Genomic DNA, 15,959 nt, shown 5'->3' on the forward strand with positions numbered 1-15,959 from the left:
AGTTGAGGGGTTGTGAAAGCGATCAAACCTAGCGTTTGTTCCCAGAGGTATTTGAATGAAAGAAGCCATATATTTATGGGGATTTAAAAGTTGAAATATGTTGATAACTTTCTCAAAACTTGCGGGTTTTTTCCCAGAAATCCTTTTTAGAACATTCCCTGAATCAAAGAGGGGAATAAGCTGGAAATCCAGGAATCCTTCAACCAGAATTTCTGGAAAAACTGTGGATTTTGGAAAAAGTTAGCAGAATTTTTGCAACTCTAATGGGGATACAACAATACCATGACAACACTGTACTGTGTGTGCAGGTTGAAGCTGCGTTGAGTCGACATAACATAACGTTATAACAATACCATGGCAACACTGTACTGTGTGTGCAGGTTGAAGCTGCGTTGCGTCGACATAACATAACGTTATAACAATACCATGGCAACATTGGCTTTGCTTTATTTGCACATGATTATCTAACATGCTATGCCTCTAATTTCAATGACTTCTGTAAAACCAGCCTGCCTGAGAGAGTGAGAACGGGGGGGGGGGGCATTTCTGGGCCCATACTCCACTCTCCCAGATCTTCATTTAGTGGGGTACGACTATTTTTATGGCAGTTGTATATTCAACCATATATTATCGTCTTTGGTGACTGTCTGATCACCATAACTGCGTTACATCTGTTGGGGGTAATGTACAATTTTCGTAGCCTGGTCTCCGATACACTATATATACACAAAAGTATGTGGAACCCTTGAAATTCGCGGATTCGGCTGTTTCAGCCACACTGTTGCTGACAGGTATATAAATTCGAGCACACAGCCATGCAATCTCCATAGACAAACATTGGCAGTAGAATGGCCTTACTGAAGAGCTCAGTGACTTTCACCGTGGCACTGTCATAGGATGCCACCTTTCCAACAAGTCAGTTAGTCACATTTCTGCCTTGTCAGAGCTGCCCCCAGTCAACAGAATGTGCTTTTATGTGAAGTGAAAACGTCTAGGAACAGCAACGGCTCAGCCGTGAAGTGATAGGCCGCACAAGCTCACAGAACGTGACCGCCGAGCGCTGAAGCGCATAGTGCCAACTGTAAAGTTTGGTGGAGGAGGAATAATGGTATTGGGCTGTTTATCATGGTTCAGGCCCCTTAGTTACAGTGAATCGAAGTCTTAATGCTACAGCATACAATGACATTCTAGACTATTCTGTGCATCCAAATTTGTGGCAATAGTTTGGGAAAGGCCCTTTGCTGTTTTCAGCATGACAATGCCCCCGCGCACAAAGCTAGATCCATACAGAAATTATTTGTTGTGATCGGTGTGGAAGAACTTGACTGGCCTTCACAGAGCCCAGACCTCAACCCCAATGAACAGCTTTGGGATGATTTGGAACGCCGACTGCGAGCCAGGCCTATCGCCCAACACCAGTGCCCGACCTCACTAATGCTCTTGTGGCTGAATGGAAGCAAGTCCCAGCAGCAATGTTCCAACATTTAGTGGAAAGCCTTCCCATACAAGTGGAGGCTGTTACGGCAGCAAAGCGGGGACCAACTCCATATTAATACCCATGATTTTTCTATTGAGATTTTGGACCAGCAGTGTCCACATACTTTTGGTCATGTAGTGGATGTTTGGTCTGTCTTGCCAACTCTTATGGTCATTTGTTTTTTTGCGACAAAGCAAACCGATCTGGGGCCAGGCTACAATTTTCTTACTAGAAGGGTTATTTAGATTTTGACACAAGTCCAAAGTTTATCAATCTGATCTGTATGCCCAGTCAGTGTGCCACAGCTCAACACAGAACAGACAGCAGTAATATTATGAACCAATGCTTCAATTCGAAGCTTGTTTTTAAACTATGAGCATTTTTTTGTCTGTGATCTAAATGCAGTCTATAAATTGGTACTTTGTGTGAAAACAGTAATTACAAGCTTTTGAAAAGATATTGTCGTTAATGGGTTTTTATTAAGACTGAAATGTTTTAATGTGGAATCAATCAAAATGATGGTCGACTCTTTCTAAATCCCTATTTTTTTTGTCCTTTTTTCAGCTGATGATCTCCTAGTCTTCCCTAGGACTTTTTATTTTTGAACAAGGACTTCCACTCCCAAACACCGTAATCATTTCCCCAAACTTCAGCTGTATCCCTCTTCCCCCCCCCCCCCCCCTCTCCAGCACCCTTCCCCTGCACCCCTCCACATGTCTAATTTAATATCACAGCTTTTTTTTTTCTCTCTCTCATGAACACATCCAACTCTTACTTTACATTTGTATCAAAGTTAGTTTTGTAGAGCACACCTCCATTTTCTTACTACAACAAAAACAACGTGCCTCGTTTGTACAGTATACAATCTCTCCAACAGCAGCACTGCCTAGGAAAATATGTTTGCGTTTACACAGGCAGACCAAATCTGATCTTTTGCCACTAACTTTTGACCAATCAGATCAGATTTTTTTTGTCATTAATTGGTCAAAAGATCAGAATGGGCTGCCTGTTTTTAAACCCAGTCTGAGTAGCTCAGACTAGCCATGCGCCAACATCTATCCATCCATTCCTTCATCCTTCCCTCCATCCATCCCTCTCTCTCCATCATCACTCCATCCATCTCAATCATCACTCCATCCCATCATCCCTCCATCCCATCCATCTCTCCATCATCCCTCCATCCATCACTCCATCCATCCCTCCATCCATCTCTCCATCCATCCCTCCATCCATCTCTCCATCATCCCTCCATCCATCTCTCCATCATCCCTCCATCCATCTCTCCATCATCCCTCCATCCATCTCTCCATCATCCCTCCATCCATCTCTCCATCATCCCTCCATCCATCTCTCCATCCCTTCATCCATCTCTCCATCCATCTCTCCATCCCTCCCTCCCTCCATCCTTCCATCCTTTTTCTCTTCTATCATCCCCTGCTCCAACCTCAGAAGGTATATGAAAAGTGAAGTTAAACGTAGATGAGGTACAGGGATGACACGCAGTGTCACCAGAACCCTCTCGTTTCATACCACTCGGGTTGCCCTTCTGTTGCAATCAAAGTTAACTGAAATTCCAATTCAATAATTGGAAAAAATGGCATCTATTTGCAGTGTTTTTCTCAATAAACTGAAGCTATTTATTTGAAAAGTATTTATTTTTTTAATGTATGGAATTACTTTTCCTGATTTGAGTTGTTTTTTGACAGTGGGTGCAAGATTTTATACAATTTCCAACATGTTGGTAAGCTATTTGTTAGTCAACTATCATTAGATACTTGCTCACCAGAATAATGTAATCAAATCAATAGAACGAACGCTTCAGTGTAGTTGACATCGGTAAACTTTTCTCTGTCATCTCTGCTTCTTTCGTGGAACAAAGACGTTCAGGGACCGGGGAGAAAATGCAATAACTGGAGATTTTAAAATAATAATAATTAAACAGGGAAACATTTTCTGTGCAGAATTTCCAAATTATGTCAGTTTGACCGGTTGAAAGGAAATAGAAATCTGTGAAAACAAACCAACGTGTTTCTGATAAGATTTTCGTTCTGCTTGGATGCACATTTTTATGTGGTTGAAATACTATCCATTTTTATGACGCTGATAAAGATGGCAGCTCTACAGATGGCAGCTCTACAGATGGTATCTAAATGAGCATTCACATTCGGTCAAGATGCTGAAATAAATAATATTTCTCCACTCCTGTTCCAGAGTAAAAATGTTGCATACATTTGGTTGATAATTCTACTGCTAGATATGCTTTTTCCTACAGGAGTTCATATTAAGGCCCATCTGAGGAGTTATAGACCGACAGTTTCCATTCAACCCATCTGAACAGTCGGCTACAGTTCCGTTGACGTGACTGTCAAATCTGATATAGCTCCTCACAATCATCACACATAACGTAGTCACCGCCGCTGCTCTCATCCTCCTTCAACACGTCACCAAAATATTTCCCAAACATTACATTTCTAGCCCTCACTTTGCTTTTTTAAATTATTTATTTCGCAGCTCTTCTGTTATTGAATTTAACTCCAACCATTGTCTTTTTTTTCCCTCCTTGGATCGACTTTTTTTTTTGCCCATTCCCAAAAACATCTGGTGATTGGCTGTAGGCTATTTGGCCCGCTTTGGCCTTAAGGTTTAGGCTTTATAACACTAATGCCAGATAGTGCCTCAGTGTAGCATATACGTAAAATTGAGCAAGAATTCTACATTTATAGATTTTCTTCTTTCTCAAGCCTGCCCACGCCCTTCATCCACTCAATAGGTCATGACCCTAAACCGCCCCACCCCACTGATATAACCGGGTGGACTGCAGGTTATGAGTCAACCCGTGTGTCACTAGTAGGAACGATCATTCAGTTGCTTGTGTCGGCCATATTGAGAGTGACCACTGGTAGCCCCTCGGAGACCATTCTAGACCCATAGAGGGTTTCATATCTACGGCTAGACCGGAGGCTCAAACAACTGCTACCCAGCTGCACACGTTCCGGTGGCTTTCTGAATGTAGGAAGGTTTTTATTTGATTTCAATTGAGTTTTTATTTGTTCATTCGGGTCATAATTAGGTAGACTTGGCACAGAGTGATCAAATTGCTAGAGGTTTTGTTAGCAGACCTCTTTTGAATAGTGAACTCTAGACTTCACTGGTGAATATCACTTGTTCTTTTCAGACCTAAGCCACTTTCTTTTTTTTTTTAGAAGAGAAATATTAGCATCTATAGTACGTTAATTCAGGTTTAAAGATGAATGCCATTGCTAGGTCATCATTTTAGTGTGATTTTTAAAAAGAAAGCACTTTTTAAATATGTGTTTGTCTGAGTTTCTGACCCCTATGCATCTATTCCAGCCTTCCATCCTACATGGATTTCAATGTTTTTTACCTAAAATCATAAAACATATTTGACACAGAGTATGGACAGAGGGATTGTGGGCAATGTGGTCGTGTCAATACGTTCATACTAACCATGTGATCAAGGACAAGGAAGTAGACGCTGTAGTGTTTGGGCAAGAAACAAGGCCTAAACTATGCCCAGGAAGTTTGAGAATGACCTATGCTCCCCCAAAGAGGAAAAGGGTTTAAGTTGAGTAAACTACGACCACCCAGGTCCCACCTCCTGCTGGGAGTGGAATCTGTCAACCAATCGGAGGTGGAGGTGCTAACTTTTGTATTACTCTGAAAACAGTGTTTAATTTTATGGATTTATCTGGGGTAATAATGTTCACATAAAAATAAAATATACACGCTCATCAGCAATTGTATAATTGTCCCCCCTCAGGCAATAAAATTGTCATTTAAAAAAAGTATGTCTTGTACATCTTTATTTTTCTGTGTTTAGAGACAATACATTATAAAGACATTAACTAATAACACATACGTACAGAGATAATTTCAGAGAAACTAAATTATTTGGTATTACAATATTACAAATGAATGCATTGGTATTAGGTAGATGTGTATTGTGTTCATTCCATTTGGCTCCAGATTTGAATGATGTGATGATGTTTACTGTAGCTGTTCCACTATCATGTTGATGCCATCCGTAGTGGTTGAGACGGGGACACCTGCACTTCCCTTGTTACTGTCTAAAGAGATGGTCTGTGTTTAAAAAAAATAAAAAGTTACATTCAACAAAAGTGTGTGTTTGGTGCGTGTGTTGTATTTACCTTTTTAACAGGGAAATAACCTTGTTGATCCATCTTGCCTCTGGATTCACACAGACGATGGTCTTGTCCTTCTTGGTTACGCTGATGAATGGAGAGGATACATTACAGCCAAGGAGAAGTCGAACTACCATAGAGAAATATATATATATATATCTGAGCTTTGCCATGAAAATTGCCTTTTTTGTAGCCTGTTGTAGGTTGTGTGAAGTGAGAGACTTCTAATGGGTTTGGATTATAAGACAGTAATGTGACATTTTTTTTTATTTTCTTCCTTACACACTTCCTGTCTACCATACTTTTCATGCATGCATTTGAAAACTGCTGTTTAGTGCTTCACCCAAGCCCAGTGACTCCATGGTTTCATTAGAATATGTTGACTAAGTGACATTCTGTTGACTCACATGATCTCAATGCGACTACAGTGGGCTCCTGCAGGTAAGATCTCCAACTTGTGAAACCGCATCGGAGAGATGAAGGCCGAGGACGTCCGGATGCAGCGACACGCCACACGTGGAGCAAAGCCACCCATAGGAAACGCTGCAGGGAAGAAGAGGAAGACCGTAATAGGTCAAGTAAATGCAGGTCAAGTCAAATCCTTAAAACCAACTGATAGATTAACTTTAAAGGGAACAGTTTGTTATGAAAAACATTCATACGCTACGTTTTAGGTTCTATTGCAATAAAAAGAAAATGTTTACTGCAAACTATTTGAGCAGCTTTTTAACAGAACTGTATCTCACCGTGAAGAGCAGCAAAGCAGCAGAGAGTCAGGACGACCAACAAGTAGTGTGGATTGAAGGGCATCTTGAGTCTGGCTTGGCTGAGGTTAAAGATCAAGATCGAAGTGCTCTGAGAGTGAGTGATGGAATTCATTTGCATTCTGGGTTTATATTGCCGCAAATGAGGAAATAATTAAATAAGGAAGTGTGTTGGGGAATCCCTCATCACAAAAATAACGGATTCATTGGATTTACCGACATCAATCTATTTGAGTCGGTGTTGGTGGGTGTACTTAATATTGCAGATGTAAGCTTTTTTTTTACACTGCAAAGCATTAAAATGTTACCTAGATATGTAATCTTGTATTGAGATGCTTAAATTAAATGTACTTGTTTTGAGTTGATTTAGCTCACCCATTTTCTTTTTAAGGTTGATTACACTTGATTTCACATGCAGAAAATGCTTTAAGATCTGCAGTGATTTTATCAACAATCTAGGTAAGATTTGCATTTTTGGCAGTGTAATTAAAGTACCATTTCAATTACAATCGGATTTTTGCAGTAAATCAAATTCTACTTTCCTACATTAACCTTCAATTCTACTGTAACTTTATAATGAAACATCTGAAACTAAACCGAAGCTGTCTTCATATCAGAAACATCTAGACACAATGAGTCATACATACAGCAACAAAGAGAGATATAGTTATATCCCCCACCCCCCTCCCCCCTCCCTTCTTGCTCTCTCCTCTCTCCCTCTCTTATCTCATTCTCTTTCTGTTTTATGCATAAATTATTAGTCTTTCTTTAACAGGGCTGTAAAGGTTACACCGTCATTTAAGTGTAACAGTATAACTTTACGGCGTCCCCTCGCCCCGACCCGGGCGCGAACCAGGGACCCTCTGCACACATCAACAACGGTCGCCCACGAAGTATCGTTACCCATCGCTCCACAAAGGCCGCGGCCCTTGCAGAGTCAGGGAGGTGACCAAGAACCAGATGGTCACTCTGACAGAGCTCTAGAGTCCCTCTGTGGAGATGGGAGAACCTTCCAGAAGAATAACCATCACTGGAGCACTCCACCAATCAAGCCTTTATGTTAGAGTGGCCAGAAGGAAGCCACTCCTCAGTAAAAGGTACATGACAGCCCGCTTGGAGTTCACCAAAAGGCACCTAAAGGACTCTCAGACCATGAGAAACAAGATTCTCTGGTCTGATGAAACCAAGATTGAACTCTTTGGCCTGAATGCCAAGCGTCACATCTGGAAGAAACCTGGCACCAGCCCTACGGTGAAGCACAGTGGTGGCAGCATCATGCAGTGGGGGTGTTTTTCAGCGGCAGGGACTGGGAGACTAGTCAGGATCGAGGCAAAGATGAACAGAACAAATTACAGAGAGATACTTGATGAAAACCTGCTCCAGAGTGCTCAGGACCTCAGACTGAGGCGAAGGTTCACCTTCCAACAGGACAACACAGGAGTGGCTTTGGGACAAGTCTATGAATGTCCTTGAGTGGCCCAGCCAGAGCCCGGACTTGAACCCGATAGAACATCTCTGGAGAGACCTGAAAATAGCTAAGCAGCAACGCTCCGCATCCAACCTGACAGAGCTTGAGAGGATCTGCAGAGAAAAATGGGAGAAACTCCCTTAATACAGGTGTGCCAAGCTTCTAGCGTCGTACCCAAGAAGACTCGAGGCTGTAATCACTGCCAAAAGTGCTTCAATAAAGTACTGAGTACAGGGTCTGAATGTAAATTTGATATTTCAGTTTTTCTTTTTTTTATAAATTAGCAAAAAAAATCTAAGAACATGGTTTTGCTTTGTCATTATGTGGTATTATGTGTAGATTGATGAATACATAAAACGATTTAATCAATTTTAGAATAAGGCTGTAACCAAAACAAAATGTGAAAGAAGTCAAGAGGTCTGAATACGTTCCGAAGGCACTGTAGGTGCACAGTTTGAGTGAAATTTGAGTAACAGACATTGACACATTCAATACCGCCATGCACAATCTTGCATCTAGCTGAGCTAGGGTATAATCATTAGTCCAACAGTTGCAAACGAGAGTTTTTATTGGACAAATTCAAGTATGTTTATTCCGTTTGCTTCCGTTTATGAAAAGTTTTTCAACAGAATGGGGCGGAATGAATACACCCCTGATCGCACTCAAACACAGTTCACTTTCAAAGTAGCCACATATAAACAGAATGATCCCTTTGATCGTTGGATAATTCCTTGTTGCATCAGACTTGCTGTCTGCTCCTTTCACCTTTTCCCTTCGCTTGTGGACTTCAGTGCACAACACATCAGCTGTCTGTGACCAGGTGATTAAACCTCTCCAAGCCAAACCTTTATATCATAACCACTAAATGCTACACACACCATAGTAGCTAACATCAAGTTGACATGGCTAATAGAATTAACGTGTTAGTAAACCCACTACAACCATGCAGTAAATTGTACAGTTAGCAAGCAGTTTAGCAGTTACACTGATGGGCCCAGGTGGCAATATACCTTGATTGCAAGACAGTGTCTTTTAATCAATTATTTGGTGACGTGGATATATTTATTATAGTTTTATCTAAAAAATACAACTTTTTTAATGTTTCACTATTCCCCCCCTGAAACTCACCGAGGAGGACGGTCCTCCCCTTCCTCCTCTGAGGAGCCTCCACTGATAGACACTATTCCAGACAGTATGTATCATATTAACAGACATATTATCTCCAGACTATCGATAGACACTAATCCATCCATGTCACGTTCTGACCATAGTTATTTTGTATTTTCTTTGTTTTAGTGTGGTCAGGGCGTGAGTTGGGTGGGTAATCTATGTTTTGTGTTTGTGTTGGTTTTCTTGTTTGGCCTGATATGGTTCTCAATCAGAGGCAGGTGTTAGTCATTGTCTCTGATTGGGAACCAAATTTAGGTAGCCTGTTTTCTGTTGGGTTTTGTGGGTGGTTGTTTTCAGTCTTTGTGTGTCTGCACCAGACAGAACTGTTTCGGTTGTTTCTTTGTTGTTTTGTTATTCATTGTTCTGTTTTGCTTATTATTAAACATCATGAACACTTACCATGCTGCATCTTGGTCCTCACCTTCTTCCACCGACAACAGCCGTTACAATCCAGAATATTGAGGTAGGCTATATTGCAAATAACTAAGTTAAAATGTCTATCGATACCTACAGTTAATTTGGCATTATACAGTGGGGCAAAAAAGTATTTAGTCAGCCACCAATTGTGCAAGTTCTCCCACTTAAAAAGATGAGAGGCCTGTAATTTTCATCATAGGTACACTTCAACTATGACAGACAAAATGAGAGAAAAAAAAATCCAGAAAATCAAATTGTAGGATTTTTTATGAATTTATTTGCAAATTATGGTGGAAAATAAGTATTTGGTCAATAACAAAAGTTTATCTCAATACTTTGTTATATACCCTTTGTTGGCAATGACAGAGGTCAAACATTTTCTGTAAGTCTTCACAAGGTTTTCACACACTGTTGCTGGTATTTTGGCCCATTCCTCCATGCAGATCTCCTCTAGAGCAGTGATGTTTTGGGGCTGTTGCTGGGCAACACGGACTTTCAACTCCCTCCAAAGATTTTATATGGGGTTGAGATCTGGAGACTGGCTAGGCCACTCCAGGACCTTGAAATGCTTTTTACGAAGCCACTACTTCGTTGCCCGGGCGGTGTGTTTGGGATCATTGTCATGCTGAAAGACCCAGCCACGTTTCATCTTCAATGCCCTTGCTTATGGAAGGATGTTTTCACTCAAAATCTCACGATACATGGCCCCATTCATTCTGTCCTTTACACGGATCAGTCGTCCTGGTCCCTTTGCAGAAAAACAGCCTCAAAGCATGATGTTTCCACCCCCATGCTTCACAGTAGGTATGGTGTTCTTTGGATGCAACTCAGCATTCTTTGTCCTCCAAACACGACGAGTTGAGTTTTTACCAAAAAGTTCTATTTTGGTTTCATCTGACCATATGACATTCTTCCAATCTTCTTCTGGATCATCCAAATGCTCTCTAGCAAACTTCAGACGGGCCTGGACATGTACTGGCTTAAGCAGGGGGACACGTCTGGCACTGCAGGATTTGAGTCCCTGGCGGCGTAGTGTGTTACTGATGGTAGGCTTTGTTACTTTGGTCCCAGCTCTCTGCAGGTCATTCACTAGGTCCCCCCCGTGTGGTTCTGGGATTTTTGCTCACCGTTCTTGTGATCATTTTGACCCCACGGGGTGAGATCTTGGGTGGAGCCCCAGATCGAGGGAGATTATCAGTGGTCTTGTATGTTTCCTAATAATTGCTCCCACAGTTGATTTCTTCAAACCAAGCTGCTTACCTATTGCAGATTCAGTCTTCCCAGCCTGGTGCAGGTCTACAATGTTGTTTCTGGTGTCCTTTGACAGCTCTTTGGTCTTGGCCATAGTGGAGTTTGGAGTGTGACTGTTTGAGGTTGTGGACAGGTGTCTTTTATACTGTTAACAAGTTCAAACAGGTGCCATTAATACAGGTAACGAGTGGAGGACAGAGGAGCCTCTTAAAGAAGAAGTTACAGGTCTGTGAGAGCCAGAAATCTTGCTTGTTTGTAGGTGACCAAATACTTATTTTCCACCATAATTTGCAAATAAATTCATTAAAAATCCTACAATATGATTTTCTGGAGAAAAAAAATCTCATTTTGTCTGTCATAGTTGAAGTGTACCTATGATGAAAATTACAGGCCTCTCATCTTTTTAAGTGGGAGAACTTGCACAATTGGTGGCTGACTAAATACTTTTTTGCCCCACTGTATATCATGTAGACTAGACCATCTAAATACATATGTTCTGAGATTAAAGCCTTGCTTACTTAGACTACACAAAGACAACCTCAATACATTTTCCACTGAGTTCAACTAGGATGTGGTAATAAGGGGAAGGGGTTGTTTCACAAGGCAAAGGGGTTAATTACACAATGCACTGCTGAAAGTTTACTGTAAATCAGGACGATACCAGGGAACTAATGCCCATTGTATTTACTGCCGAGCATCCTGATAAAACATCCAACAGCTTCCTGTCACCATATGCTGCCTAGATGAGGTGCATCTTTCAGGAAGCATTATTTGATTATGCTTAATAAGTTATCATCTGAATGGAGAGCGGTGCATTAGAGTGTTACACACGGTTCCTGAAGATTATTACAGAGACATTAACTTGTCTAGGGCTGTAGACTAGGGCCCTCAGATCCTTAAGTTATACAGCTGAATGGAGAGCGGTGCATTAGAGTGTTACACACGGTTCCTGAAGATTATTACAGAGACATTAACTTGTCTAGGGCTGTAGACTAGGGCCCTCAGATCCTTAAGTTATACAGCTGAATGGAGAGCGGTGCATTAGAGTGTTACACACGGTTCCTGAAGATTATTACAGAGACATTAACTTGTCTAGGGCTGTAGACTAGGGCCCTCAGATCCTTAAGTTATACAGCTGAATGGAGAGCGGTGCATTAGAGTGTTACATACGGTTCCTGAAGATCATTACAGAGACATTAACTTGTCTAGTGCTGTAGACTAGGGCCCTCAGATCCTTAAGTTATACAGCTGCAACATTGAGAGCATCTTGACTAGCTCCATCACCGCTTGGTATGGCAACTGCTTGGCAGCCGACCGACCGCAAGGCGCTACAGAGGGTAGTGTGTACGGCCTAGTACATCATCGTGGCCGAGCTCCCTGCCATCCAGGACCACTTCAGTCGCTTTACCCCTACCAATGTGAACATACTGTATGTAGCCTATGTGAACAAGTAGAAAGTCAGTAGTAAAGATTTAACATTATCTTACTGTTTCATATATACTCTATTTTACTGCTATGGAAGCCTAGTGGTTAGAGCGTTGGGCCAGTAACCGGAAGGTTGCTGGATCGAATCCCAGAGCTGACAAGGTAAAAATCTGTCCTTCTGCCCACGAGCAAAGGTAGTTAACCCACTGTTCCCCAGGCGCCGAAGACGTGGATGTCGATTATGGGAGCCCCCCACACTTTTCTGATTCAGGGTTAAATGCGGAAGACACATTTCAGTTGAATACATTCAGTTGGACAACTGACTAGGCATCCCCCCTTTCCCTTTATTAATTAACTTAGAGTAACATCCAGTACATTTTAAATCTTCCCATCATTTTGGCACACAAGGCTGATATCTTCATGTCACTCGTGTTAAATTTAGATTCATTTCACTTGATCAGACACAAGGAACCCAGAATGAGGAACAGAAACATGCTAACAAGCATTAAATAAGCCAGATAATCTTTTCTATTAGCAGACTGACTGAAAGAGTTCTATATTGGCAGTGACTGCCCCGGGAATGTTGCATAACAGCTATTTATATTAATTAATCCTGACTAAATAGCAGCTATTTTATATAAATCCTGACTAACAGCTATTATTAAAAATTATGATTATTATTATCATAATTATTATTATTGCTCAATGGAGAGACAACATATTATAACCTTATAATAAGATAAAGGCTAATACAATCCTATATAGCAACTAATAAAGCTATTATTTGGGTTTTCTAGTAATCAAATTTTATTGGTGTCACGATCGTGTACTGGAGAGAATGAGGACCAAGGCGCAGCTGGATATGAACACATCTTCTCTTTTTTTTATTTAAAAAAGACGAAGATGAACACGACACAAAACACTTTACAAACTAACAAAACAACAAAACGACCGTGAAGCTACAAACGTTGTGCATAGGCAGACAGGCTACAAACGTTCTGACATAGACAATTACCCACAATTAATGAGAGTCTATGGCTACCCTAAATAAGGCTCCCAATCAGAGACAACCGACATCAGCTGTCTCTAATTGGGAACTCATTCAGGTAACCATAGACTCTTCTAGATCACTCACCAACATAGACAACGCTAGACATCTACACTAAACACAAAACCATATTTTACACCCCATAACCCCTTTACCAAATAAACATCAAAAACCAACAAAACATAAACATTACCCATGTCACACCCTGACCTAACTAAAATAATCAAGAAAACAAAGAATAATAAGGCCAGGGCGTGACATAACCCCCCCCTTGAGGCGCGAACTCCGGGCGCACCATACACAGTCTAAGGGGAGGGTCTGGGTGGGCTCCCCTCCACGGTGGCGGCTCCGGCTCTGGTCGTAGTCCCCACGTCACCACAGTACCTAACCACCTCCTAAGCTTCCTCCAAACGACCCCCCTCCACATTAACTCCATTGCATTAAGGGGGAGTTCCGGACTAAGGGACAGCTCCGGACTAAGGGGCAGTACCAGGGTCAGGGGCAGTACCAGGATAAGGGGCAGTACCAGGATAAGGGGCAGCACCAGGGTAAGGGGCAGCACCAGGGTAAGGGGCAGCACCAGGGTAAGGGGCAGCACCAGGGTAAGGGGCAGCACCAGGGTAAGGGGCAGCTCCAGGGTAAGGGGCAGCTCCGGACTGAGGAATGGCAGCTCCGGACTGAGGGACTGCAGCTCCGGACTGAGGGACTGCAGCTCCGGACTGAGGGACGGCCCATGGCTGGCTGACAGATCTGGCTGCTCATGGCTGGCTAACGGATCTGGCTGCTCATGGCTGGCTAACTGATCTGGCTGCTCATGGCTGGCTGACGGATCTGGCTGCTCATGGCTGGCTGACGGATCTGGCTGCTCATGGCTGGCTGACGGATCTGGCTGCTCATGGCTAGCTGACGGATCTGGCTGCCCATGGCTAGCTGACGGATCTGGCTGCTCATGGCTAGCTGACGGATCTGGCTGCTCATTGCTAGCTGACGGATCTGGCTGCTCATGGCTAGCTGACGGATCTGGCTGCTCATGGCTAGCTGACGGATCTGGCTGCTCATGGCTAGCTGACAGATCTGGCTGCTCATGGCTAGCTGACGGATCTGGCTGCTCATGGCTAGCTGACGGATCTGGCTGCTCATGGCTAGCTGACGGATCTGGCTGCTCATGGCTAGCTGACGGATCTGGCTGCTCATGGCTAGCTGACGGATCTGGCTGCTCATGGCTAGCTGACGGATCTGGCTGCTCCTGTCTGGTTGGCGGCTCTGGCAGATCCTGTCTGGTTGGCGGCTCTGGCAGATCCTGTCTGGTTGGCGGCTCTGGCAGATCCTGTCTGACGGACGGCTCTAGCGGCTCCTGTCTGGCTGGCGGCTCTAGCGGCTCCTGTCTGGCGGACGGCTCAGTGGGCTCATGGCAGACGGGCGGCTTTGCAGGCTCATGGCAGACGGGCGGCTTTGCAGGCTCATTGCAGACGGGTGGCTCAGATGGCGCTGGGGAGACGGATGGCTCAGATGGCGCTGGGGAGACGGATGGCTCAGATGGCGCTGGGGAGACGAGCAGTTCAGTCAACGCTGTGCAGACGGCAGACTCCTGCCGGCTGAGGCGCACTGTAGGCCTGGTGCGTGGTGCCGGGACTGGTGGCACCGGGCTGGGGACACGCATCTCAGGGCTAGTGCGGGGAGCAGCAACAGGACGCACAGGACTCTGGGGACACACAGGAGGCTTGGTGCGTGGTTTAGACACTGGTGGTAAAGGGCTGGAGACACGCACCATATAGCTAGTGCGTGGAGGAGGCACTGGTGGTACTGGGTTGGGGCGGGGAGGTGGCGCCGGAAATACCGGACCGTGCAGGCGTACTGGCTCCCTTGAACGCCGAGCCTGCCCAACCTTACCTGGTTCTATGCTCCCCGTCGCCTGACCAGTGCGGGGAGGTGGAATAACCCGCACCGGCCTATGTAGGCGAACCGGGGACACCATGCGTAAGGCTGGTGCCATGTACGCCGGCCCGAGGAGACGCACTGGTGACCAGATGCGTTGGGCCGGCTTCATGACATATGGCTCAACGCTCAGTCTAGCCCGGCCGATACGTGGAGCTGCAATGTACCGAACCGGGCTATGCACTCGTACAGGAGACACCGTGCGCTCTACTGCGTAACACGGTGTCTGCCCGTACTCTCGCTCTCCACGGTAAGTACAGGGAGTAGGCGCAGGTTTCCTACCTGACTTCGCCACACTCCCTTTAAGGCCCCCCCCAAGAAATTTTTGGGTTGTACTCACGGGCTTCCAGCCTTGTCTCCGTGCTGCCTCCTCATATCGCCTCCTCTCGGCTTTCGCTGCCTCCAGCTCTTCACGAGGGAGGCGATATTCTCCAGGTTGTGCCCATGGATCTTCTTCCAATTCGTCCTCCCAACTCCAGAGATCCTGTGTAGGTATGTCCTGTTGCCGCCTTCCATGCCGCTTGGTCCTATGGTGGGTAATTCTGTCACGATCGTGTACTGGAGAGAATGAGGACCAAGGCGCAGCTGGATATGAACACATCTTCTCTTTTTTTATTTAAAAAAGACGAAGATGAACACGACACAAAACACTTTACAAACTAACAAAACAACAAAACGACCGTGAAGCTACAAACGTTGTGCATAGACAGACAGGCTACAAACGTTCTGACATAGACAATTACCCACAATTAATGAGAGTCTATGGCTACCCTAAATAAGGCTCCCAATCAGAGACAACCGACATCAGCTGTCTCTAATTGGGAACTCATTCAGGTAACCA

General features: G+C 44.0%; 1 protein-coding gene across 1 annotated transcript; it reads right to left on the bottom strand.

Moving 5' to 3' along the window:
• Positions 1-5,423: 5,423 nt before the first annotated feature.
• LOC129826594 (C-X-C motif chemokine 13-like) lies at positions 5,424-6,485 on the bottom strand. Its single transcript, XM_055887501.1, has 4 exons — positions 6,387-6,485; positions 6,048-6,183; positions 5,647-5,727; positions 5,424-5,561 (listed from the first exon to the last, which is right to left on the bottom strand). The coding sequence occupies exons 1-4, from the start codon at positions 6,448-6,450 to the stop codon at positions 5,486-5,488; spliced, it is 357 nt and encodes a 118-aa protein (XP_055743476.1). The 5' UTR covers positions 6,451-6,485; the 3' UTR covers positions 5,424-5,485.
• Between the last annotated feature and the right edge of the window lie 9,474 nt (positions 6,486-15,959).

The sequence above is a fragment of the Salvelinus fontinalis genome, chromosome 28 (genome assembly GCF_029448725.1).
Source record: "Salvelinus fontinalis isolate EN_2023a chromosome 28, ASM2944872v1, whole genome shotgun sequence".
Taxonomy (NCBI): Eukaryota; Metazoa; Chordata; class Actinopteri; order Salmoniformes; family Salmonidae; genus Salvelinus; species Salvelinus fontinalis.